Source organism: Mauremys mutica, chromosome 4 (genome assembly GCF_020497125.1).
Source record: "Mauremys mutica isolate MM-2020 ecotype Southern chromosome 4, ASM2049712v1, whole genome shotgun sequence".
NCBI classification, from domain to species: domain Eukaryota; kingdom Metazoa; phylum Chordata; order Testudines; family Geoemydidae; genus Mauremys; species Mauremys mutica.
Window position 1 is genome coordinate 155627427 of NC_059075.1, and position 24369 is coordinate 155651795.

The 24369-nt window shown below is 62.8% G+C and overlaps 2 protein-coding genes across 2 annotated transcripts; both read right to left on the reverse strand.

Moving 5' to 3' along the window:
• Positions 1-749: 749 nt before the first annotated feature.
• PAQR4 (progestin and adipoQ receptor family member 4) lies at positions 750-10668 on the reverse strand. The gene is made up of 3 exons (XM_045016328.1): positions 10445-10668; positions 4628-4846; positions 750-4373 (listed from the first exon to the last, which is right to left on the reverse strand). The coding sequence occupies exons 1-3, from the start codon at positions 10608-10610 to the stop codon at positions 3940-3942; spliced, it is 819 nt and encodes a 272-aa protein (XP_044872263.1). The 5' UTR covers positions 10611-10668; the 3' UTR covers positions 750-3939.
• A 2698-nt stretch (positions 10669-13366) lies between these two features.
• KREMEN2 (kringle containing transmembrane protein 2) lies at positions 13367-23217 on the reverse strand. Its single transcript, XM_045016320.1, has 8 exons — positions 22510-23217; positions 17737-18003; positions 17496-17620; positions 17254-17407; positions 16395-16727; positions 15317-15454; positions 14974-15046; positions 13367-14352 (listed from the first exon to the last, which is right to left on the reverse strand). The coding sequence occupies exons 1-8, from the start codon at positions 22571-22573 to the stop codon at positions 14070-14072; spliced, it is 1437 nt and encodes a 478-aa protein (XP_044872255.1). The 5' UTR covers positions 22574-23217; the 3' UTR covers positions 13367-14069.
• Between the last annotated feature and the right edge of the window lie 1152 nt (positions 23218-24369).

The following is a 24369-nucleotide window of genomic DNA, read 5'->3' on the forward strand; positions in this document are numbered from 1 at the left end:
TTGGGGGCTGACTCCCCTACTGCCCCTCCCTCCACGGTAAACTGAGGCATAGGCAAGGGAAATAACTGCGCTGTGAGCACACACATTACAGTTAGGACAGAACCCAGGAGTCCTGGCTTCCAGCTCCCCTGCTCTAACCCACTGGACCCCATTCCTCTTCCAGAGCTGGGGCTGAAACCAAAGGGCCCAAAATGAAATTATTGGGTCAGGGACCTGCTCTTGGTTCTGTTTGTACAGGGCCTGGCCCAATGGGGTGTGAGCAGTGACTAAGGCTCCACAGGGCTGGTGCCACACAGATTATAAGAGGCTGCTCTCTGTCTTCAAAGCTGCCCAATTTTAACCAGTCTGACTTTAAAACCACATCTAGTTAAATCAGTGTAGACACTCTTAATCCACATTAAATTTGGGGCCAGGAATCTGCTTAAGACAAAGCTAGACACTAGGCTTCAATTTGAATTAAGATAGTCTGCACTGGTGTGTCTGTCTAGCTAAGATACTTATCTGGGCCCCATCATCCATGTATCAGATCACCTCACAGTCTCAGTGCTTATCCTCACACACCCCTGCAAGGAGGGAAAATGCTATTAACTAATTTTAAACCTGGGGAAACTGAGGCACAGACTAAGTGTATGAGCTCAGGGAGTTTGTGGTAGAGTAGGGACTTGGGCCCAGGCCTCTCACGTCCTAGGGTAACACTCAAGTGGCTGGGCCATCCTCTCAATTTGTTTCCATAACTGGAGTGACTCTGAATGCAGACAAATCCTCATGGTTGGAGGAGGGGATGGTCAACAGAGGAAAGAATGTTCTTTTAGAGACCTGGGGTTGAGGATGGGGGAGGCAGTGGAAGGCGTGAGGAGCACAGAACAATCCAGTTCTTAATTCTAGTGGGGTGACAGTTAGGGAGGGGTGGGACATCATTGGAGAAAATGGGGTGGAAGAACATTGAAGATCCTCCGCTACGGGACATTAGTGGAGAAGACTCATGCCCATGGGGGGCAGAGGAGGGTTGAAGATCCCCACCCACCTGGTGCCGGAGATCCCAGGGTGGAAGCACGCAGCAGCACCATCCTTGCTTGTTCCTCAAGAGGTCTCAGCTCTGTTCCACCATCTCTGCAGCAGATTCCTAGCCTTCAAGGGAGCAAGGCGACTCTTCTGCCAGTGGAAACGGAGGTCCTGGAGCCAGCTGTGGCCAGAGGACTAAGAACCACACACACATGAGCTCTATCTCTGCTTTATTGAAGCCTAGAGCTACCATCCAACAGGACCCTGGTGGGAGGCAGTGGCCCGCAAGAACCTCCATTCCCCTGCTCCCCCCACCCCGGCACAATGTGGATTTTAGCCTCTTACTTTTCAGTTTTGCATTTTTAATTTAAAAAGATATGTTGCTTCGGCACGAAGCCCCGAACACTACCTGTGTTCATGTGCCCTGAGATAACGGAGACAAGACTGGATTTTGGTGAGGGGGGCGGGGAGCAGAACCCACCCAACAGCACCCCTTTGAGGGAGGCCAGAGAAATACAGCCATCCCTTCAACGTGGGAGAACAGTGCACAGCCTGCAACCCACTTCTTAGGTTTCCTTTTGGCCTCATTTACAGGGTGGGACAACAGGGACACAGAACCCGGAAGGCCTGATCTTTCCTGTCCCCAAACCATTAGACCCTATCCCCTTCCTCGAGCTGGGAACAGAACCTAGGAGTCCTAGGCCCCCAACACTAACCATGAGAACCTGCACGCCTCCCAGAGCAGGGATAGAACCCAGGAGTCCTAGCTCCCATCTCTCCCTGCTGTAATCCACATCATGCTGTGTGGTGGGTTACCCTTTGATGCCTGACTCCTTGACTTGGCACAGCACAGCTGTCTCGATTGCCCATTTTGTCCACCCATGGTCCTACTCTACCTCTACTACCCTTTGTACTGCTTCCTTAAAGGCTTGTCTACATGGCAAGTCAAAGCAAGTTTCTAATACTGAACTGGTTTCTAAACCAGTGTGGCTGCCCACCAGGAATGAGGTTGAGAGGGCGCCATTTACACTGAGCAAAACAATTGGAGAACAAGATGGAATTTAAGAACTGCTCATGGACGTTGACCTCCACCTTAAGCACCAGCTTGGCCCCATATATGTTTCCTGGCAAAACCAGATTAGAAACTGGATTAAAAATTCAATTTGGCTATATTGACACATGGCCTCCCACCTGGACTCCTGATTGAGAAACCGTTTAGCTATATTCACACATGCAGCCTCAATACTGGAATCAGGAGTGAGAATGAGTTTAGCTACATTACACATGGGCAATTGGAATCCAAATTGAGAACCAGTGTAGCTTCATTCACACTTGGGCAATTGGAATCCAGATTAAGAACAATTTTAGCTACATTCACACCCAGCCTCTGGACAGGAATCCAGACAGAGAACGAGTTTAGCTATGTTTGCATGTGGCCAACTGGAATCCAGATTGAGAACCAGTTTAGCTACTTCCACACCTGTGGCTTCTGAATCCAGTTTAGCTCCATTCACACACACACCTCCCTGCTCAGGATCCAGATTAGCTATCCAGGGCCCAGTGAACAGGGATTGGAAAACAATGATCCAGAGCTGCCCCTTTGTTTAGTGGCCCTAAGTTACGGAAGGGGAAGGGGAACAGTAGGTACACCCCAATGCCAGCAGAGGGTGGAAGGGGAGCCCTGGCACTCTTAACGCCCGGGCTCCCGGTGAGCACCATGGGGTTAGCAGCAGATGGGACGTGTCGTATAAAAACAGGCTGATGGGGACACAGTCCCCCGCTGGCTGTTACCGCACCAGGAGCCGGGACTGCTGCAGAAAGGGGAATACCTGTTCCTCCCTCTGCAGGGGGAGGGAGTGCAGACCAGGGCTCAGTAACAGGAAACACCCCCACCCACCCTCAGAGCAGGGAGCAACAGGAAACTGAGGCACAAGCAGCTGAAGCCGCTTGGCCCAAGGATGATGGCAACAGCTGAGGAGATAACCCAGGAGTCCTGCTGTAGCTCCTCGATTCCACTGCCTCCCCCCTCCCCTCCCCTGAGGCCAGCTCATTAGTGTTGGGAGTCAACTAAGACACTGATACCTCCCTCTTATCCCCCCCAACACAGACAGCTTCTCTGGGGCTGCCTCCCCCCCAGCCCCTAGTCAGTGCAGACCTCAGCATCCAGGCACCTTGTCAGCCCTTTAAAAAGTAGAAAGTATTGCATGGTGTCTCAAAGTCTGTAAGATACCTGGATAAAAGGTCTAAAGGGAGAGGGAGGCTGCTCCACCTCCCAGCTCCTCAAAATAGTGCCCCCTCGCAGCCCCCCACCCTGCCCCAGTCCCTATGGGCGAGCACTGCTGGTGATCCAGAAGGATCCAAAGGACCGCAAACAATAGAAATCCATCCCTGGTGGTCCAGAATGACCCACGAACAGTGGGCATCTGGCTCGAGCTTTGTTAAAGGGAGTCTGTGGCTAGTGACCCAGAAGCACCCTCATTAGCCAAAGGGAGTCTAGTCAATGGAAGTCATTACTGGCAACAGAGAAGAGCTCTTGACCATGGAAATCCAACCCACAATGACTCTCAACCAGTGGGAGCCCTGCTCTGGTGATCCAGAAAACCCCTTAGCCAATGGGCGTTGATCCAGAAGTCCCCAAAACCACCAGCAATCCATCACTGGCCATCCAGAAGACCCCTTGGCCAATGGGGATCCATTGTTGGCCACCAGGAGTGACTCTAGAGGATGCCTTTATCAATGGGAATCCATTGTTGGTCAACAGGAGTGGATCAAGAGGACACTTTGGCCAATGAGAATCCATCACCGGCCACCCAGAAGACCCCTCAGCAAACGGGAGTGGATCCAGAAGACCCCTTGGCCAACGGGAATCCCTTGTGTGGTGACCTGGAGGAATGCAGCCACGAGACCACACCATTCCCCGCTGGCTGGCGGGCCCGGTCAGTCCTGGGGGCAGGCATAACTGGTGACCCACAGCAAGTCGGCCACCACCCCCCAGTGGAGGTAGAGGATGCTGACCACCACCAGCACGTGCATGATCTGGTGGCTGTTGAACCAGTAGTCGAAGCGGCCGGGTTGCCAGCGCTCAGGCACGCGGGAGATGTTGATGACGCCCCCCAGCAGGGCCAGGCCGTCCATGATGAGGTACGAGCGCAGCGAGGAGGGGTGGCCCGTGCCCAGGCCCGCCCAGCGCAGGTAGAAGAAGAAGAAGCGGAAGAGGGCCTGCCAGGCGAAGGAGCGCAGGCGCCGCACGTTGGAGTGGGCCGTCACCGCGCAGAGGATGGCGTAGCTGGACAGCGCCGTGTAGGCCAGCAGGGCGGCGCTGCGGGGAAGCGGGGAGCAGGCCAGGGTGCAGTAGATGATGGGAAGGGCACCTGCGGGGGGGGGGGAGGGAGCAAAGGGTTAGAGGTGGGGGGCAGCTGTCCCTTTCTCAGCCCCATCCAGCCCACCCGGTCCCTGCACTGCCCCACAATGCCACTCCCCTCCCCTCCCCCCTGGGATCCTCTGCCCTAGCCCCAGCACTGCCCTCCATAACCCCCAACCTGTCCCCCCCCACACACCCGCTGGCTCTGCCCCCAACCAGTCCCTCCCAGCTCGGCCCCCCCCAGCTCCCCAGCCCCCCACTCACCCAGCGTGTTGACCATGCAGACCCCGCACATGTCGAGGGTCAGCAGGGTGTGGTAGACGGCCGGCCCCCCCTCGTGGTTCATGAAGAGGTGGTAGAGCACGCTGCCCAGCTGGGGCACCACGCAGGCCAGGTAGTGCACCACGGCCAGCCAGCCCACCGAGATCCGCGCCCACGGGATGGACAGGGGCAGCACGCAGACGAAGCCCAGCAGGGGGATGCCTGAGACCGAGACGGGGAGGCTCAGCGGCAGTGATCGGCCATGGGGCCCCCCACTCCCTTCGGACAGCTCAATCCAGGCAGCCCCCCCCCCCCGAGTGCCACAAGCTAGCTCCCTCCCCTGGAGTCACCCCAGAACCAGACCCCCCTCTGCGTGGACACTGCACCCCTCCCCCAGGCTGCATCTTAGGGTCCCCCAGGATGACCCTAATTGGCTTAGTATCCCTGGGTTCTATCACAGCTCGAGGGGGGAGTGGGGTCTAGTGGTTAGAGCGGGGGGGGGCGGGGGAGGCTGGGAGCCAGGACTCCTGGGTTCTCTCCCCGGCTCTGGGAGGGGAGTGGGGGCTGGTGGGTTAGAGCAGGGGGGGCTGGGAGCCAGGACTCCTGGGTTTATCCCCAGCTCTACAACAGGCAGAGATGGGAAGAGCTGCAGGCAGCTCCCCCCTCCCCCCCCCCCAAAAAAAAAAGTCCTTGGAGGTCAGAGAGGGAGGAGCAAATTTGCACCTGGCATCACTTCATCAGCTCTTTGCTCCGGATGCTAGGCACAGCCCCAAGGACAGTGAGGTGACCTGACCTATCGCCCCCTGCTGGCCCAGCCCAGAGCTCCCTGCCCCCCAGCTCTGCCGGTGCCTCTCAGTCCTGGCTCCTGACCCCCTGCTCGAACCCACCAGCCCCCCCTCCCCTCCCAGCGCTGGGGAGAACCCAGGAGTCCTGGCTCCCAGCCCCCCCTGCTCTAACCCACCAGCCCCCACTCCCCTCCCAGAGCCGGGGAGAGAACCCAGGAGTCCTGGCTCCCAACTTCCCACCCCCCGGCCCGGCTCCAACCCACTAGCCCCCCACTCTCCTGCTCGTGGCAGGACAGTTCCGATCGATAAGCCCAGTGCAGAGAACGATAGATTAACACATTCCCACCCTAGTTCACAGCCCACTTGAGATTTTCCAGCCCTTCAACCCCACACCCCTGCTTTAAGCCTCTCTGAAGGGCCTGGGGCGTCCCGGATCTGAGGGCAGGGGTCTGAGGGCATCCTGCTGGAGAGGGCTATCCGACCCGCCAGTGCCAGGCCCAGATGTCTAGAGGTGACACCGCCCCCCCCCCAGCGCCAAGGGCACCGGGAGCAGAATCAGCAAAGAAATCAGACGCTGAGCTGTTCTGCTGACAGCTGGGAGTACCGAGCCCATGGCACCAGCTTGCCAGCGGCTGCAGAGGGAATATGAACCGGCAGAGATGCAGCCAGCTCTGGGGCAGGGCAGCTGGAGAACAGCCACACACAATGCCGCGGGGGGGGAGGCTTGCCTGGTGCTTAGAGGCAGCCAGCTCTGGGGCAGGGACCCAGGAATCCCCACTGCTCTCTCATGAGTGGCACCCGAGCTCAGGTAACGACCTCGGCATGTGAGGCCAAGTGAGACGTTAAATCATCGTGATTTACACTCCAGGAACATTTCCCAATGCCAACTTCACACAGAACCCAGGAATCCTGCTCCCAGCCCCCCTGCTCTAACCCCTAGACCCCACTTCTCCCAGAGCTGGGGAGAGAACCCAGGAGTCCTGGCCCCCCTGCTCTAACCACTAGACCCCACTCCCCTCCCAGAGCCGGGGAGAGAACCCAGGATACTGGGAAGACTCTTGAGCCCTGGTGTCTGCCTAGGAGCATCGCAGAGAACCACACAGCTTGTGTCACCCATGGGTGATGCAGGATGGGCTCTGTCCTGCCAGGGGCACCTGTAGGGCACCCAGGTCTAAGCCACTTAGGCAGGGAGCCAAGTGGGGGAGGCAGGCACTGGCCTCTGACGTCAGGGCCCCCGGTCAGCCCTGAGCCCTTAACGAGATCATCATTAGCAGGGAGCTAAAAGCTGAGGGAGGATCGGCCAAGGGGTGCGGTGCTGCAGAGTGCCCCACCCCAGAGGGGCTGCATCTCAGCGCGGGGTCCCCATACGAACAGCCGTGTCTAAGTGCCAGGCAAGGGGTCCTGGTGTAACCAGCCCCCGCTGCCCACCCCAGAGGGGGCCGCATCACAGCACCAGGGAAGGGGAGGCCATTTCTCCTCATGGAAACGTGTCCCCACTGGGCTTCCCGCTCTCAAAATCATCGGGGACGAGAGATCAGCTCAGTTCACACGATCCCCTCCTGCATGTCTCCGCCAGGCAGGATCCCACTTCCCCCACCAACATCCCTGCGCAGGGGCCCCAGCCCCCCAAATCTCCAGCCCCCCACAGTTCCCCCTCCCCCAAATTATCAGCCCCTTCCATACAGCCCCAGCCCTCACTTTCCTCTGATCCCCCCCATGTCTCCCCACATTACCAGCAACCCATATCCTCTGGTCTCTGCCCCACACATTCCAAGCCCCCTCTCTCGATATCCCTTCTCTCCCAAAACACAACTCCCCTGACCCACCCGCCCCAACAGGCTCAATCCATCCCTCCCCCCAGCTTCTGTGTCCAGGGGGCAGTTCCCCGGCCCCTCACATGGCAGGAAGCATCGATCCTGGCACTGCCAGGCGGAGAACAATGGCAGGAGCTGGCGCCAGAGAACTGGCTCCTGGCCTTGAGCCATCCACCTCCTTCAGGGAAGGGATCCCTGAACCGAAGATGCAGCCACTTCTGGGGCAGGGCAACTAGTAAAAACCGCACACACCACCACAGCGTATGGGACAGGAAGTGAAGGAGAAGCTTGGATCCAATTTAATCTGATTGAGGAATGCAGATGGGAGCTGGGGTTTGGCCCGGACACCAGGGTTCATGCCCTGACTCTGGAGGAAAGGGCTTGAGGGCTATGAACGAGGCAGGGATCTAAGCAGGGGATTCAACCAGCCAATGACACAGCCCCAGCTGCTCACTCGGGAATGGGGACCCCCATATCCTCCAGCCTCCTGGGGGCAGAATGGATGAGCTATGCCCGTTCAGACACAGTCCCAGCCCCCCCGCTCTAACCACTAGACCCCACTCCCCTCCCAGAGCCAGGGAAAGAACCTAGGAGTCCTGGCTCTCCTGTTCTAACCACTAGACCCCACTCCCCTCCCAGAACTGGGGATAGAACCCAGGCGTCCTGATCTGACCTCTAAACCATCCGGCTGCCTCTGCCTCTTCAGGTGAATCTGCCCCCTGAGCTGAGCTGATCTGATCCCAGCTAATCCCAGGAGATGTCTCAGGCACCAGGAAGGGGGGGGCCACAGGGACGCTGGAGGAGGCAGAGAAGGTCACAGCTGGACAAGGATTCACTGTCACTCCTGCCCCAGCCAACGGTCCCACCCGGCCCCACAGGCTCTAGACCAAGGTCCCTGAAGGCCAGGGGTGAGCTCACCAGGGGATGCGGAACAGAGGGACCCTGCTGGGGAGAGAACCCAGGCGTCCTGGCTTCCAGTGCCCCCTGCTCTAACCCACCAGACCCCACTCCCCTCCCCTCCCCGAGGCAAAGATGGAACCCAGGCGTCCTGGCTCCCAGTGCCCCCTGCTCTAACCCACCAGACCCCACTCCTCTCCCCTCCCCCAGGCAAAGATGGAACCCAGGCGTCCTGGCTCCCAGTGCCCCCCTGCTCTAACCCACCAGACCCCACTCCCCTCCCCTCCCCTCCCCGAGGCAAAGATGGAACCCAGGAGTCCTAGGAAGCTATTAACCGTAGCTGATCTGGGGCATCCCCAGCGCATTCCTCTGCCACCAACCATTAGGTGGGGTTGCGGGGTAACAGGATCTAACTGCCCAAACCCGTCTCCTAGTACCAGGGATGCCGCACCCACATCCCATTCCCCGGGGGCTGGGAGCCAGGACTCCTGGGTTCCATCCCTGCCTCTGGGAGGGGAGTGGGGTCTGGTGGGGCAGAGCGCGGGGGGCTGGATAGGAGCCAGGCCTCCTGGATCCCAATGGCACCTTGGGGGTGATTTTGTGCTCAGCTCAGCAGATCGAGGGGGAACTGACGTCAGCGGGGCTCCCAGGGGAGCCAGGTGTCACATTCCTGCGCAGGCTGGGTGGGGACCCAGGAAGCAGCTCTGCCCGTGAACTTGGGACTCACTTGGCCTGGTTGCAGGCAAGGGCCTTCTCACACGTCAGAGAGGCCCTGCCCACCCCCCCACTTCCATCCCGGAGCTGGTAGAGAACCCAGGAGTCCTGGCTCCCAGCCCCAGCCTAGCCAATCTCCCGGGTTCTTCTCCTGCTGGTGCGGGAAACCCCACGCTCTCCAGATCCCCAGGGGGCAGGGGAGCCCGATGCGGGCGGGGATTGGCAGCCTGCGGGGGAGCCCCGGAGAGGGGACCGATCAGTGCAGGGGCCCGGTGCATCAGCAGGAAATTGGGGGCAGGGGTCCAGGGGGGTCTCAGTGCACGGGCAGGGAGTCCCGGTGCTGCGGGTTGTAGGAGCTGGGCGATAGGGGTTGAGTCCATGGGGCTCAGGGGCTGGTGTATGTAGGACCGTGGCACGCTCAACGGGTCGGGGAGTGAGTATGGAGTCAGTGCACCGGGGTGCGGGGGGGGGGGAGGAGGAGGCCAGCACATGGGGGGGATCGGGCCGGGGGGATCGGGGCCAGGGGGAATAGGGTGGCCAAGGCTGGGGGGATCAGGCTGCATTAGGGCACTGCCCGGAGGGATTGGGGTGCCCAGGGCCAGGGGGATCGGGGTGCATTGGGGCACTGCCCAGGGGGGTCAGGCTGAGGGGGATCAGGACACGCGGGCACTGCCCAGGGTCGGGGAAGGGATCGGGGGCCCGGTGCCAGGGGGATCAGGACGCATTAGAGCACTGCTCGGGGAATCGGGCCATGTGGGCACTGCCCAGGGGGATTGGGCCCAGGGTGGGGAATAAGGGGGCAGGATCGGGGTGCCGTGAGGGATCAGGGAGCCCAGGGCCAGGGGGATCAAGGTGCATTGGAGCACTGTCGCGGGGGTTGGGCGGGGGGGGGGATCAGGCCATGAGGGCAGTCCCTGGGGGGATCAGGGGGTGGGATCGGGGTGCCAAGGGGATCGGGGGGCCCAGGGGGAGATTGGGGGGATCACAGTGCCTGGGGGGGGATTGGGGAGATCACGGTGCCCGGGGGGGGGATCGGGCCCAGAGGGGGATCAGGCACTGCCTGGGGGGGATCGGGGGATCACAGTGCTCCGGGGGGGGGGGATCAGGGGACCCGAGTCCGGGAGGATCACGGTGCCCTGGAGGGAATTGGGATACACGGGGGGATCGGGCACTGCCCGGGGGGGATCAGGGGCCCGGGGGGATCGGCAGGGGGCCCGATGGGGGTCGGGGATCCGGGGGGGGATCGGGGGTCCATGGAATGATCGGCAGGGGGCCCGGGGGTACATCGGGGGATTGGCAGGGGATCCGGGGGGATCAGAGGCCCGGGGGGGGGGGATCAGGGGTCCATGGGGGGATCGGCAGGGGCCCTGGGGGGGGATCGGGGGGATCGGGGGTCCATGGGGGGGATCGGCGGGGGGCCCCGGGGGGGGATCGGCAGGGGCCCCGGGGGGGGGATCGGCGGGGGGCCCGGGGGGGGGGATCGGCGGGGGCTCCGGGGGGGGGGATCGGGGGGGGATCGGCGGGGGGCCCCGGGGGGGGGGATCGGGGGGGGATCGGCGGGGGGCCCCGGGGGGGGGATCGGCAGGGGCCCCGGGGGGGTCCGGGCTCACCGTGCGTGTAGATGTTGCCCAGCTCGTTGTGCAGGTAGAAGAGGCTCCGCAGGCAGCCCGAGCCCGAGCTCGCCGGCCGGTAGCCCGTCAGCACGAAGCGGTTGAACTGCAGGTGGGGGGGGGAGCTGGCCCAGTCCAGCAGCCGCGGCCCCCCCAGACAGGCCATGGCCCGGGGCCCCCCCCCCGCGGTCAGCTCCGCCGCATCCCGGGGCCGCCGCCGCCTCCCTGCGCCCGCCCGCCCGGCCAGCGGCAGCCGCGCCCCGCCCCCGCCTGCCCGCTGTGAGCTCACTCCGCCCCGCCCACCGCCCTCATTACCATGCCGCCGCCCCGCCCCCTCGCGGCAGGGACGCGAAGGTGCCTTGATTTGCATGAGGCGTGCCTAGCCCTCATTTGCATGGTGTTGCACCGCCCCTTCATTTGCATATATGTTGCATTGATTCCCCCCCCCCCTCGGCCACCCCAGTTCAGGGGCAGGGAAAGTGGCCGCGCGCGGGCTGCAAGGACTCCCGGGAGTTTCCTCATTTACATATTTATGCACGCCCCCTCATTTCCATAAAACAGGCCCCGCCCCGCCTTCCTGAGTAGCAGGGAAGTGGCCGCGCGCGCAGCCCGTCAAGGCCCCGAGTTCCCTTATTTGCGTAACATATGCAGGCCGCGCCCACATCCTCTGCCCCACGGTCTTTCCGGCCAAATGGACTCCTTCCTCATTAGCATAAAGCCTGCCTATTGGACAACAGCGGCGCCCTGCTGGCCACGCCCACTAAGTTCCGCGGGGCGCGACGGAATTCCCCTGTATTAGCATAATACATGCCCCGCCCCCTCAGTGGATGCCGGCCCCCAAAACCAATAGTTCGATTATTTGCATAATCGATACAGGCCACGCCTACAGCTTCAACCGAACGTCCTTCCTTAGCTTCATTTGTTGCCTATTGGGTGGCTCAGGAGTTCGCTCATTTGCATAATGCTATAGGCCACGCCCCAAGAGGCAGCCCGGAACCTGGCCGCAAATAGGCCTAATTAGCCTCCTCAGCGAACTCTGCAGCCTGCCGCCCACGGGAGAAAACCTGCTCGCCCGGGTACTTGGTGGCCTTTGCATTTCAGCGCCAGGCCCCGCCCCTTATTAGCATACCGTATGCAAATATACCGATAGCCTCTCCTGAGCTCTTCGGAGAGCCTCTGACAAGGTCCCTCTCCGGAGGGGCTAAAGCAAAGGGAGGTGTCACGGGGTCAGAGGGAAGCTGCTCTCATGGGCTGGGAACAGGCAGGGAGGAATAAATGGTCCATTTTCAGAGTGGGGAGCGGTAGATACCGGGGTCCCCCAGGGGTCTGTACTGGGCCCAGTCCCATTCAACATATTCATAAATGAGCCGGCAAAGGGGTCAACAGTGGGGGGGGGGGGGCGGGGATTTTGCAGCTGATAGAAATCTGCTGACGATAGTTAAGTCCCAGGCCGACTGCGAAGAGCTACAAGGGGATCTCATTAAACGGGGTGACCAGGCAACACAATGGCAGATGCAATTCAGCATTGATCAACGCACATTGGAAAGCATGATCCCAACGGTGCATCTAAAACGATGGGTCTAAATGAGCTGTTCCCACTCAAGAAAGATCTCGGAGTCACTGTGGGTAGTTCTCCGAAATCATCCACTCAACGTGCAGCGGCCGTCAAAAAAGCCAACTGCATGTTGGGAATCATTAAGAAAGGGATAGAGAATAAGACAGAAAATGTCATATTGCCTCTGTATAAATCCATGGGACACCCACACCTTGAGTACTGTGTGCAGATGTGGTCGCCCCATCTCAAAAAAGATACATTGGAATTGGAAAAGGTTCAGAAAAGAGCAACAAAAATGATGAGGGGTCTGGAACAGCTTCCGTATGAGAGAGATTAATAAGACTGGGACTTTTCAGCTTGGAAAAGAGGCAACAAAGGGGGGATGTGATTGAGGTCTATAAAATCCTGACGGTTGTGGAGAAAGTAGCTAAGGACGTGTTGTTTACTCCTTCTCATAACACAAGAGCTAGGGGGCCACCCGATGAAATTAACAGGCAGCAGGTTTAAAACAAACCAAAGAACGTATTTCTTCACACAACACACAGTGAACCTGTGGAACTCCTTGCCAGGGAATGTTGTGAAGGCCAAGACCATAACAAGGTTAAAAAAAATAGCTAAATTCATAGGGGATAGGTCCATCAATCGGTATTAGCCAGGCTGGGCAGGGATGGTGACCCCGGCCTCTGTTTGCCAGAACCTGGCAATGGGCGCAGAGGTTGGATCACTGGATGATTTCCTGGTCTGTTCACTCCCTCTGGGGCACCTGGCACTGGCCATTGTCGGCAGACAGGACACTGGGCTGGATGGACCTTTGGGCTGACCCAGTCTGGCCGCTCTTACGTTTTTATCTAACAGCTGGTTCGACAGCATAATAAATGCACCTCCCAGTGGAAGGAGCAGATTATACAACCAACGGCCTCTGGTCACCTCATTAGCATAAAATATTCACACAAAGCAGTTCACATTAGCATAAGGCCTCCTGGACCCCACTCGGCCCACACTGAATTGTGCCCAACCTAAACCTCCCTCAATGTGCCATCAGGGTCGGGACCCAGGAGTTCTGGCTCCCAGCCCCCCCCGCCCACGCACCCACTCCCCTTCTAGAGCCAGGAGAGAACCCAGGCATCCTGGCTCCCAGCCCCTCGCCCACTCCCCTCCTAGAGCCAGGAGAGAACCCAGGCATCCTGGCTCCCAGCCCCTCACCTACTCCCCTCCTAGAGCCAGGAGAGAACCCAGGCAAGCTGGCTCCCAGCCCCTCGCCTACTCCCCTCCTAGAGCCAGGAGAGAACCCAGGCATCCTGGCTCCCAGCCCGCTCCCCGCGATGCTAATGAAGAGACATTCCCATATGTAAAATAATTTAATCTGGATCATTCTCATATCATCTTTCTTCCTGGTTCAGGGCATGTCGCTGCGGGTCCCCCGGGGGGTATTCGTGCAGCCCACATGGGACACAGCACCCCCTGCAGGGGAGCTACGCCCCATCCACAGATCCCTACTCCCCACATGTGTCCATCTGTGCCCCATGGCACGGAGCTGCACTTCTCCAGCTGCTGGAGGGCAAGGCCCCGTGTCCCATCCCGCGCCCCCTGAGCCAGCCAGTCCCCTGCCCGAGGGCTGGGTCGGAGCCGCTTCTTCCAGTGGGTCAAACCACCATCATCCTCAAGGGGTGGCCGTAGCGTTGGGCCCTGGGGGGGCACAAACCCCATTTGGGGGCACATCGGGGGGGCCCGGGGCAGAGCATTAGACAGGGCCACCCATCCCAACTCAGATGCCGTCTCCGGTGGTTTGGCGAAGCTGCAGCGGTTGTTTCAGATGCCCCATTTTGGGGGGCGGGGTCCATTTGTAGGGCAGTGGAGCTCCAGGGCAGCATGAGACGCTGGGGAATGTGGGGCTCAGAGACAGCGGGAGGGGCATGAACCCCCAGTTCTGGGGTCTGCAGGGGGCAGCAGACACTGGGGGCATGAATGCACGTTTCCGGGGTCCCCCCAGCTCTCCTCCGAAGCAGTCGTTCTGGGGTTGCCCCCTGGCTCTGGAGGGGAGTCCTGCGGGGGTCCGCCCGCCCCCCCAGCTCAGCTGGGGGACAGGAGCGACTTGAGGGAGGACTGGCTGGTGGGCGCCAGGTTCTCGTAGCTGTGACACAGGCAGGTGCAGTCGGAGGCAGCCTCGTCGTCGGAGCCGGGGAGCGGAGGGGGGTGCCGGGAGCTGTGGCCGGTGCAGATGAGCACCCCTGTGTGCCGATAGGCCACAGCCCAGGCCTCCCCCCCCAGGCACTGGCATCGGCACCGGGGGCCCACGGCGGAGGAGAAGGAGCCGGGCAGCCCCCCGCTCTTCTTCTGCACAAACAGGCAGGTCCTGCGTAGAGAGACCCGGAGCACGTGCTGCAGTGCTGGCAGCAGCCACAAGAGAGCAGTGCATCAAGCACCAGCCCCCACTCTCCTCCCAGAGCTGGGGAGAGAACCCAGGAGTCCTGGCTCCCACCCGCCCTGCTCTGACCCACCAGCCCCCACTTCCCTCCCTGAGCTGGGAGAGAACCCAGGAGTCCTGGCTCCCAGCCCCTCCTGCTCTAACCCACCAGCCCCCACTCCCCTCCCAGAGCCGGGGAGAGAACCCAGGAGTCCTGGCTCCCAGCCCCTCCTGCTCTAACCCACCAGCCCCCACTCCCCTCCCAGAGCCGGGGAGAGAACCCAGGAGTCCTGGCTCCCAGCCCCCCCTGCTCTAACCCATCAGCCCCCACTCCCCTCCCATAGCTGGGGATAGAAACCAGGCGTCCTGGCTCCCAGCCCCCCCTGCTCTAACCCACCAGTCCCCACTCCCCTCCCAGAGCCGGGAATGGAACCCAGGAGTCCTGGCTCCCAGCCCCCTCTGCTCTAACCACTAGACCCCACTCCCCTCCCAGCACTGGGGATAGAACCCAGGAGTCCTGGCTCCCAGCCCCCACTGCTCTAACCCACCATGCCCGTCCCAGCATCTCACCTCTTCCGCAGGTGGTATGAGATGATGAGGAGCATGAGGAGGAAGGCCCCTGAAGCTGTGTACATCATCCAGCCTGGGAGAGAAGGAACAGGTAGAGATTATGTAGGACCTACAAAAATGGCTGACAAAGCACAGTATTTGTGAGTATGGGCAGTTGAATGCTAGCTGGGGGGGGAGACCCCTGGCAGAGTATGGAAGTGCAGCAGGGCCAGAATTGGGGTCAGTGGAGGGGAGAGGCCCCGTGTCCCATTCCCCACCCCCGGACCCAGCCAGTCTCCAGCTGTGGGGCTGGATCGAAGCCAGCCCCCCCTGGAGGGAAGAGGCCCCGTGTCCCATTCCCCACCTCCTGCCCCGATGGCTACGTCGTCGGCGCTGCGGGTCCAGCTGGCGTTGAATTGGTCCGTGAAGGTTGGATGCAGCAGGTCACTGGGCAACGTCTGGGAGTCCCCCTCCGAGATCTCCAGCATGGGGCCCTTCACCCCTGGACCGAGAGAGTCAGCCGTGAGCCCCTAGCGCCGCCCCGGGGGCCAGCAGTCCCCGCCAGGGGAGAGCGCCCCCTGGGGAGCCCCCCTGCCCCACACCCCGCCGCACTGCGCCCCCTAGCGCCGCACTGAGGCACCGGGGCCAGCCCTGACCGCCAGGGGAGAGCGCCCCCTGGGGACCCCCCTGCCCCACACCCCGCTGCACTGCGCCCCCTAGCGCCGCACTGAGGCACCGGGGCCAGCCCTGACCGCCATGGGAGAGCGCCCCCTGGGGACCCCCCTGCCCCACACCCCGCCGCACTGCGCCCCCTAGCGCCGCACTGAGGCACCGGGGCCAGCCCTGACCGCCAGGGGAGAGCGCCCCCTGGGGACCCCCCTGCCCCACACCCCGCCGCACTGCGCCCCCTAGCGCCGCACTGAGGCACCGGGGCCAGCCCTGACGGCCAGGGGAGAGCGCCCCCTGGGGAGCCCCCCTGCCCCACACCCCGCCGCACTGCGCACCCTAGTGCCGCACTGAGGCACCGGGGCCAGCCCTGACCGCCAGGGGAGAGCGCCCCCTGGGGACCCCCCCGCCCTGGCGCTCTGCGGGGGGATTAGACGGGAGGGGATTCCCTGGAGGGAATTTTCCCAGCTCCCTCCGCATACCTGCTGCCAAGGAGTGACATCCCCACCCCAGCCCCCCTTCCCATGCAGGTGTTCAAGCACCTAATTACAGACCCCGGCTCCAGCCCCCAGGGCATCATTAGCAGCACCTGGGCTGAGGATCCGAGTTCAAAGGCAGCCCCCCACCCCTCGCCCTGAGCCTGAGGTGGGTACAGCTTACGAACCCTCTGTGGGCGTTACCCAGCCGCCCCTCCCCAGAGGGGCCGCGTCTCAGCGCCGGGAGAGGGGTCCCAGTAGGAACAGCCCCTGCCCCCCAGATTCAGCTGCATCGCTCACCCCGGTAGGCCACGGCGAACCCCTGGGCATGCAGGAGCTGGTCGGAGCGGAAGCTGAGGACAAGGACGTCGGTGGGGAGGAGGAGGGCGGGGCCGGGGCGGTGATGCCCGTCAAACTGTGCCAGGAGGCGGCGGCTGTGCCCATCCCGCAGCTCCAGCCGGTCGTTGGGGTCCCGGATCTCGAAGATCTGGAAGCGGAGCTCCACGGCGCTGGAGCCCGGGGGGCGCAGGACCCAGGAACAATTGCTGTCGGGGCCGTAGTCGTCCGGGAAATCCGGGGAGTAGATGACCCCGGAGGGGGCACTGAAGTTCCCCTGGCAGGCCCCCACAGACACTGGAGGGGGGGAGAGCAGGGGTGAGCCCCGGAGGGGAGGCCAACTGGGCTGAGGTGCAGAAAGGGTTAATGATCTGGGAGGATGGTGAGCTGCAGCACAGCGCCCCCTAGTGCCACACTGGGGCATCGGGACCAGCCCTGGCTGCCAGGGGAGAGCGCCCCCTGCTGATCCCCTGTTCCCTGCAGCACAGCGCCCCCTAGTGCTGCACTGGGGCATTGGGGCCGGCCCTGACTGCCAGGGGAGAGCGCCCCCTACTGAGCCCACCCCGCTCCCTGCAGCACAGCGCCCCCTAGTGCTGCACTGGGGCATTGGGCCAGCCCAGGCTGCCAGGGGAGAGCGCCCCCTGCTGAGCCTTCACCCTGCTCCCTGCAGCACAGCGCCCCCTAGTGCCGCACTGGGGCATTGGGCCAGCCCAGGCTGCCAGGGGAGAGCGCCCCCTGCTGAGCCCCCACTCCCTGCAGCGCAGCCCCATACTCGTCTTCCCTAGATTCCCCCCCTTCCCCCTTCTCCCCAGCCCCCGCTCACCGTCGTAGACCCCGATGCGGCCGTCCCCCCCGCACAGCTCGCTGGCCTTGCCGAAGCAGACCTGGTCGCACTCCACGGCCCCCACGGGCTGGGCCCACCGCAGGTCCCCCTCGCTGCCGCAGAAGCAGGCGCATCCGGCCTCCACGCCGGCGAACTGCAGGGAACGAAGGGTTAAATCCACCTGCCCGGCCGCCGCCCAGGGCAGGGGACTGGCGGGCTCGGGGAGGGTCAGGGGGGGTTACCTTGTACCCCCGCTTCCGGCAGTATCGGATGCAGACTTGGACGGTCAGTTTGCTGGAGGTGCCGCTGCTGCCACTCAGTGCCGGGGGGTTGCCGGAGTCCAGGAAGCAGCCGATGTACCCGGGCACTGAGGGGAGGAGAGACGGGGTTAGGGTGTAACGAGCCCCCCCCTCGCCCCCTGCAGCCCGGCCCCCTGCCATTCCCTCCCCGCCGCGGCAGGGCCCGGCGCCCCCCGGCGCTCACTGTGGCAGCTGGGGATGTCGCAGTATTTCCAGTAGATCCCCTCCTCGGTCTCAAGGACGTAGCACCAGGGCTGGACGTCCCCGTCCGGGTTCCGGCAGGCGCTGTGACTGCCCAGGCCCCACTCCCCGTTGGGGAACTTGGCCGTGTTGTAGGCGTGTTTCTGGGTCTGGTTCCAGTAGAGGCAGGGCTGGCCCCGGCCGTCGGGGGACGTGTGGTTCTGGGCCCCCCGGTAATCGGCGCCATTCACTGTGAAGCACTCGGAGGGCGCTAGAGGAGGAAAAAGAGAAGGGTTAGCGAACCCAGGAGTCCTGGCTCCCAGCCCTCCCACTCTAACCACACTCCTCCCAGAGCTGGGGAGAGAACCCAGGAGTCCTGTCTCCCAGCCCCTGTTCTAGCCCACCAGCCCCCACTCCGCTCCCAGAGCTGGGGAGAGAACCCAGGAGTCCTGCCATTTGGAAGCCAACCGAGCTATTTTGGTTTACACCAGCAGAGGACTGCAGGACTCCTGGGTTCTTTAACTGGAAGCCTTCTGGCTTGTTGCTCCACACTGGGATGTTGGAGTAGGTGAGTCGATGTAGTGGGGAAGATGCTGGAGGAATATTTTGGTCGTGGAGCCTTGAGGAACGAAGGACCAAGCGCTGTCTCCTACCCCAGACAACTCCAGCTGGAGGAGAAAGCCAGGGGTCGAGCGATGGATGGGGTCAACAGCCGTGTCTCCTTCCCGACCCCAGGACGAATGGATGGCCATTCTTGGAACAAGCTTTGAGGAGCCACCAACAATTGCAAGACTGTCCTACACCCACATGGGATCCAGCAAAGGAGGGAGACGATCCCATTGGGTGAGAGCACCAGAGAAGATGAAGGGCACAGGGAAAGATGAAGCATCTGAGAAGACACCGATGGCAAGCAGGTGCCATGCGACCCTTGGGCAGTAGCGAGTGGAAGCAGGGAGGTGACTTTACAGCAGTGGTGAGGCCAGCACCAGAACATTGCACCCTCTTCCGGGGTGCACATTTTATAGAGAAGGTTGGAAGCCTGGAAAGGGAGCAGGGAAGAGCCAGGAAAATGATCCAACGGCTGGAGAAAATGCCTGACAGCGAGAGACTTAACAAGCTCGGTCTGTTGAGCATCTTGAAGAGATCAAGAGGTGACTTGAGCATGATGGACAAAGCACCTTCACGGGGAGAAAATCCATTAAAATCTATTAAAAAGCTCTTCAGATCGAGTGGCAGAAGGCAGAGAAAGAACCAATGGCTGGATGTTGAAGCCAGACAAATTCAGACTAGAAATTAACCACCCGGGTGATTATCCATTAGGAGAAACTCTCCAGGGAAATGGTGGGTTCTCCATTGCTTGGTGGCTTCACGTCAAGACTGGAGGTCTTCCTGGTGGAAGATACTTTAGTCAACACACACGTTATTCGGTTCAATACAGAGGGTCACTGGGCGAACGTCTCCTGCCTGGGTTATCTGGGAGGTCAGATGAGATGGTGCCTTCTGGCTTTAAGATGTTTGAAATCAATGGAAGATGACGGTTTGCATGGAGAATGGACAATGGGGAAGATGGAGGGATGGAGCAGGGGATGAAGATGCTGAGATGCTGGAAGGATGAAAGATGTTAGAAGGTGGAGGGAAGGATGGACCATCGATGAAGAGGTTCATCCCATAGACTCAGAGGACACCTCAAAGGTCTGGAGAGTGGAGGGACGGGCAAGCTGGAGACGTGCTCCCGCCTCTGGACGGCGCTTCTGGAAAACCCAGCCCAGGGCCGGCCATCAGCGCCGGAGCCCTTCAAAGGCAGGAGAAGTTGGGGGGGGGCCCTTCCTGGGGCGGTTATAATTAACGACTGGGCGTGACGACGCTGCCCAGCAGAGCCAGGGCTCAGAGCTCCGGCTTGCCCCGAGATGAATCAGAAGACGCCTCTAGCTGCAGGGCGGTGGAGGAGTTAGGTGTGACGGGACCGGATTACAGAGCGGTTTGTCAGGGAGGCTCCAGCCCCGGGTGATGGGGTGGCTCCATCTCTGCTGGGAGAACAGACAGTCTGGATGACCCTGTCCTGATAGCGAACAGGTAGATCAGCATATGAACAGCAGGTGATTACAAGGTAATGGTTAGAGCAGGGGGGCTGGGAGTCAGGACTCCTGGGTTCTCTGCCCAGCTCTGCCAAGTGAGGGGGGTCTAGTGGGTTAGAGTGTCGGGGGAGCCAGGACTCCTGGGTTCCATTTCTGGCTCTGGGAGGGGAGTGGGGACTAGTGGCTAGAGCAGGGCAGGTGTCTGCCTGTTCCAGATTCCTGACAGCAGAGCTGTGGCAAGGCAGGGAGGGATCCGGGCCCATTTCATGGCCTGCCACATCTGGAAGGGCTGCGACAGCTGCTGCTGGAACAGCTGGAGTGCCTCCCTTCCGAGAGATGCTGGTCTGGGAGGGCGTGGGGGCGGGCAGCCCTGCCACACACCACGTCAACAGCACAGGAAACAGGATGTGGGGCCATGACACCCCTACGAGCACAGGGTAAAGAACACCCCACTCCCCTCCCCTCCCAGAGCCCGGAGAGAACCCAGGAGTCCTGGCTCCCAGCCCCCCCTGCTCTAACCACCAGCCCCCACTCCCCTCCCAGAGCCGGGAGAGAACCCAGGAGTCCTGGCTCCCAGCCCCCCTGCTATCACCCACCAGACCCCACTCCCCTCCCAGAGCCCAGAGAGAACCCAGGAGTCCTGGCTCCCAGCCCCCCTGCTATCACCCACCAGCCCCCACTCCCCTCCCAGAGCCCGGAGAGAACCCAGGAGTCCTGGCTCCCAGCCTCTCCAGTCGCTCTACCCACTAGACCCCCCTGCCCCTCCCAGAGCTGGGAATTCTGTCCTCAGCTCTGGGAGTGGAGTAGGGTCTAGTGAGTGTGAGCAGGGGGAGGTGGGGGGCTGGGAGCCAGGACTCCTGGGTTCTATCAAGTCTTTTCCCCAGCAAAGATGGAGATGCCCCATCGGGGCCCATCTAGCCCATTCCTCCTCCCCTCCGGGGCCGGATCATCCTCCCCCGCTGTGTAACCAGCCCCCCCACACACACACCTCCCTGTTTCAATGCCTCCGCAGCCCACGCGGGGCTCTGGGGACCGGCCCCACCTGTTGTCATGCATGAAAATAGCCGGTGTTATGCTGGACAGGTGGCTGAGGGGGTGGCGCCGTGGGGGGCTCTGATCCCTCACAAGGGGCTTTGTGGGGCGGGCACGGAGCCTGCCGCAGGAGGCGATAGGTTTCCTGGCGCCTGGCAGCTGGTCCATGCAGCTGTCTGCAGCCTTAACTCCCAGCAGGGAGCAGGGGGGTGGTAAGAAACGGGGTTCACCCTGGGGGGGGGGGGAAGAGGAAGGGGGAGCCAGGACTCCTGGGTTCCTTCCCTGGCTCTGGGATGGGAGTGGGGTCTAGTGGTTAGAGCAGGGGGCTGGGAGCCTGGACTCCTGGGTTCTCTCCCGGCTCTGGGAGGGGAGTGGGGTCTAGTGGTTAGAGCGGGGGGGGCTGGGAGCCAGGACTCCTGGGTTCCTTCCCTGGCTCTGGGATGGGAGTGGGGTCTAGTGGTTAGAGCAGGGGGCTGGGAGCCTGGACTCCTGGGTTCTCTCCCGGCTCTGGGAGGGGAGTGGGGTCTAGTGGTTAGAGCGGGGGGGGGCTGGGAGCCAGGACTCCTGGGTTCCTTCCCTGGCTCTGGGTTGGGAGTGGGGTCTAGTGGTTAGAGCAGGGGGCTGGGAGCCTGGACTCCTGGGTTCTCTCCCCGGCTCTGGGAGGGAAGTGGGGTCTAGTGGTTAGAGCAGGGGGGCTGGGAGGCAGGACTCCTGGGTTCTCTCCCCAGCTAATGGTTTAGAGCAGCCAGCTCTGGTCTGTGCCAAGCAGAGATTCCCCAAACTGGGCACAGTTTCCAGACATTGGTTCTGGGTTATAAAATGCGGCATCTGGGCTGCCCTCTCCCCGGGTGGATGGGAGCTGAGTTTCCATTGCCCGGGGCTGCCTGACAAATAGATTTGTGGGGACTCCCCGAACCCTGCCAGGGGCTGGCAGCCCCCCACTCGCTGGGGGTACTGGGCAGGCCGGAGCTGCCACTCACACAGAGAGCTGGGGGGGGCATGGTTCCCCTGCAGCACGGCGCCCCCTTCCCAGCCCCACAGCACTGTGTATTACCCCATCTGGCTGCCAAGCCGGAACCCCACCCAGCCCTGCTCAGCCTGTTTCTTGGCCCTCGGCTAAACCCTCTCCAGAGCCTGTATTGTCTGGTCCCGTCGGGTCCCAAGGCAGGGACTGGCTGGCTCAGGGGGCCGGGGCCTGTCCCCTCTGGGGGGCCTGGCCGCCGTGGGGGGAGCTCTCTGGCTGGTGGGAGGTGGGCAGGCCGGGGATGCGCCTTCCACAGCTGACAGCCCTCTGACCGGCCCTGCCCTCCTCCTCCAGGGCACCCACGCAGGAGGGGATCTCTGGGGAGCGGGGACTTTGGGGGTTATGGACCCCACCTCCCAATGCCCCCTCCAGGCTATAATGCTGCCCCCCTGCCCTTCATATACGCCCCCAGGTCAGCCTCTGCATGGGACACTGAAGCACAGAGATCTCCAGGGACAGAACCCAGGAGTCCTGGTTCCCAGCCTCCCCCCCTCTAACCACCAGGCCCCACTGCCCTCCCAGAGCCGGGGAGAGAACCCAGGAGTCCTGGCTCCCAGCCCCCCCTGCTCTCACCCACCTGACCCCACTCCCCTCCCAGAGCCAGGGAGAGAACCCAGGAGTCCTGGGGTCAGATGCAGGGACTCACCTTCTCCCTGGAGCGCAGCCGAGCTCCGCAGGAACAGAAGGAGGAATCCACGAATCCAGAACATCTCGACTCCAGGCGGCCCCGCCAGAAGGGGGAGCCAGTGCAGGGATCTGCCCCCTTATCCCAAGGGGCCGCCAGGGCGGGGGCAAGGTGGATCCAGTGCTCCTGGGATCCCAACTGATCCGGTGACCCCTGGGGAGCCTCTCCCAGGTCAGCGCAGGGAGGGGGAGGAAGCAGATTCCCAGGGTAGATCCCGGGGTCCCGTTGGCCTGGGAGATCCAGGATCCCAGTGGATCCCGAGTCCTGGCCAGGCTGCGGTCCCAGTGGATCCGGTGACTGGACGGATCAAGCCCCGGGGGGGTTCTGAAGGGAACGTGGGCTGCGGTCCCAGGTGGATCCTTTCATGAGTGGATCCCAGTGGGTCCCCTCCCGGGATCCCACTCCCAGTGGATCCTGTGCTGGGTCCGCTCCGGTTCAGCCCCCGGGGGCTCGGATCCCGTCCTGGGTCCCACGATCCGGTTCTGGTCCCCGCGCTGCGATCTGCCCCGAAGCCGGCTCCGGTCCGGAGCCCCCTGCCCCACCTGCCCTGCCCCGCCGGGGGGGCGGTGGCGAGAGCCGGGCTAGGGGGCTGGCAGGGTCCGATGCCCCGCACAAGGGGCGCGCAGCTCCCCGCTGGGCTCTGCCTGCTCCATTACCCCGTCTCCAGCCCCGCTCCTGGGACACGGAGTCTCCCCGCCCCCCCGGGACGTCCCAGCTCCCCCCCTCCACCCCCACGGGGAGGGCCCACGCCGCCTCACATCTCCCGCAGCCCTTGAAATCCGAGCCCTGCCTGGGATGCCGGCCAGGCGGCTGGGAGCGGCAGCCATCCGCCCGCCCCCGAGCCCGGGGGGAGAACCCAGGCGTCCTGGCCCACCCCGCGCTAACCCACTAGACCCCACTTCCCTCCGATCCGGGAGAGAACCCAGGCGTCCTGCCCCCCCCAACCCACTAGACCCCACTTCCCTCCCAGCCAGGGAGAGAACACAGGCGTCCTGGCTCCCAGCCCCCCCTGCTCTGACCCACTAGACCCTGGTCGGATCCAGTCTGAGTGCCAGGGGGCTGCAGGTCGGGAGTGAGGGGCACCGGCAGAACTGGGGGGAGCCCAGGGCTGGGCTGGCAGGGGCTGCGGGTCGGGAGTGAGGGGCACCGGCAGAGCTGGGGGGGGGGCAGGGCTGGGCTGGCAGGGGCTGCGTGTTGGGAGTGAGGGGCACCGGCAGGGCTGGGGGGGGGCAGGGCTGGGGTGGCAGGGGCTGCGGGTCGGGAGTGAGGGGCACCGGCACACCAGGGCGGGGCAGGGCTGGGCTGGCAGGGGCGGTGTGACGGGAGTGAGGGGCACCGGCAGAGCTGGGCTGGCAGGGGCTGCGGGTCGGGAGTGAGGGGCACCGGCAGAGCTGGGGGGGGCAGGGCTGGGCTGGCAGGGGCTGCGGGTCGGGAGTGAGGGGCACCGGCAGAGCTGGGGGGGGCAGGGCTGGGCTGGCCGGGGCTGTGGGTCGGGAGTGAGGGGCACCGGCAGAGCAGGGGGGGGCAGGGCTGGGCTGGCAGGGGCTGCGGGTTGGGGGTGAGGGGCACCGGCAGGGCTGGGCGGTTGGGGGACGGGGGGGCAGGGGTGTCCCTGTCTGAGCGACTGGCGTCGGGGGGTTTCCGCGCAGGGAGAACAGAGCCGCTGGGCGTCAGGGCCTGCGGGGACCTGTTCTGGGAACGGAGGCCCCAGAATCCCCTGGGGCGGGGCGGGGGGTGGGGGCTGCAGGTGGGAGCTGGGAGAGCGACGAAGGGAGAGTCAACCACAAACCCCAAGGAGAGAACCCAGGAGTCCTGGCTCCC

What these genes read in the sequence shown, in the direction of transcription:
- PAQR4 (XM_045016328.1), bottom strand. Translation starts at nt 10,610, where the DNA reads ATGGCCTGTCTGGGGGGGCCGCGGCTGCTGGACTGGGCCAGCTCCCCC. An exon ending in GGGCAACATCTACACGCACG is followed by an intron (nt 4,847 to 10,444) that starts GTGAGCCCGGAC and finishes TCTCGGTCTCAG; the next exon opens with GCATCCCCCTGCTGGGCTTC. An exon ending in CTGCATGGTCAACACGCTGG is followed by an intron (nt 4,374 to 4,627) that starts GTGAGTGGGGGG and finishes CCCCCCCCGCAG; the next exon opens with GTGCCCTTCCCATCATCTAC.
- KREMEN2 (XM_045016320.1), bottom strand. Translation starts at nt 22,573, where the DNA reads ATGTTCTGGATTCGTGGATTCCTCCTTCTGTTCCTGCGGAGCTCGGCT. An exon ending in CGACATCCCCAGCTGCCACA is followed by an intron (nt 17,621 to 17,736) that starts GTGAGCGCCGGG and finishes TCCTCCCCTCAG; the next exon opens with TGCCCGGGTACATCGGCTGC. An exon ending in CGTAGCCATCGGGGCAGGAG is followed by an intron (nt 15,047 to 15,316) that starts GTGGGGAATGGG and finishes CTTCTCTCCCAG; the next exon opens with GCTGGATGATGTACACAGCT.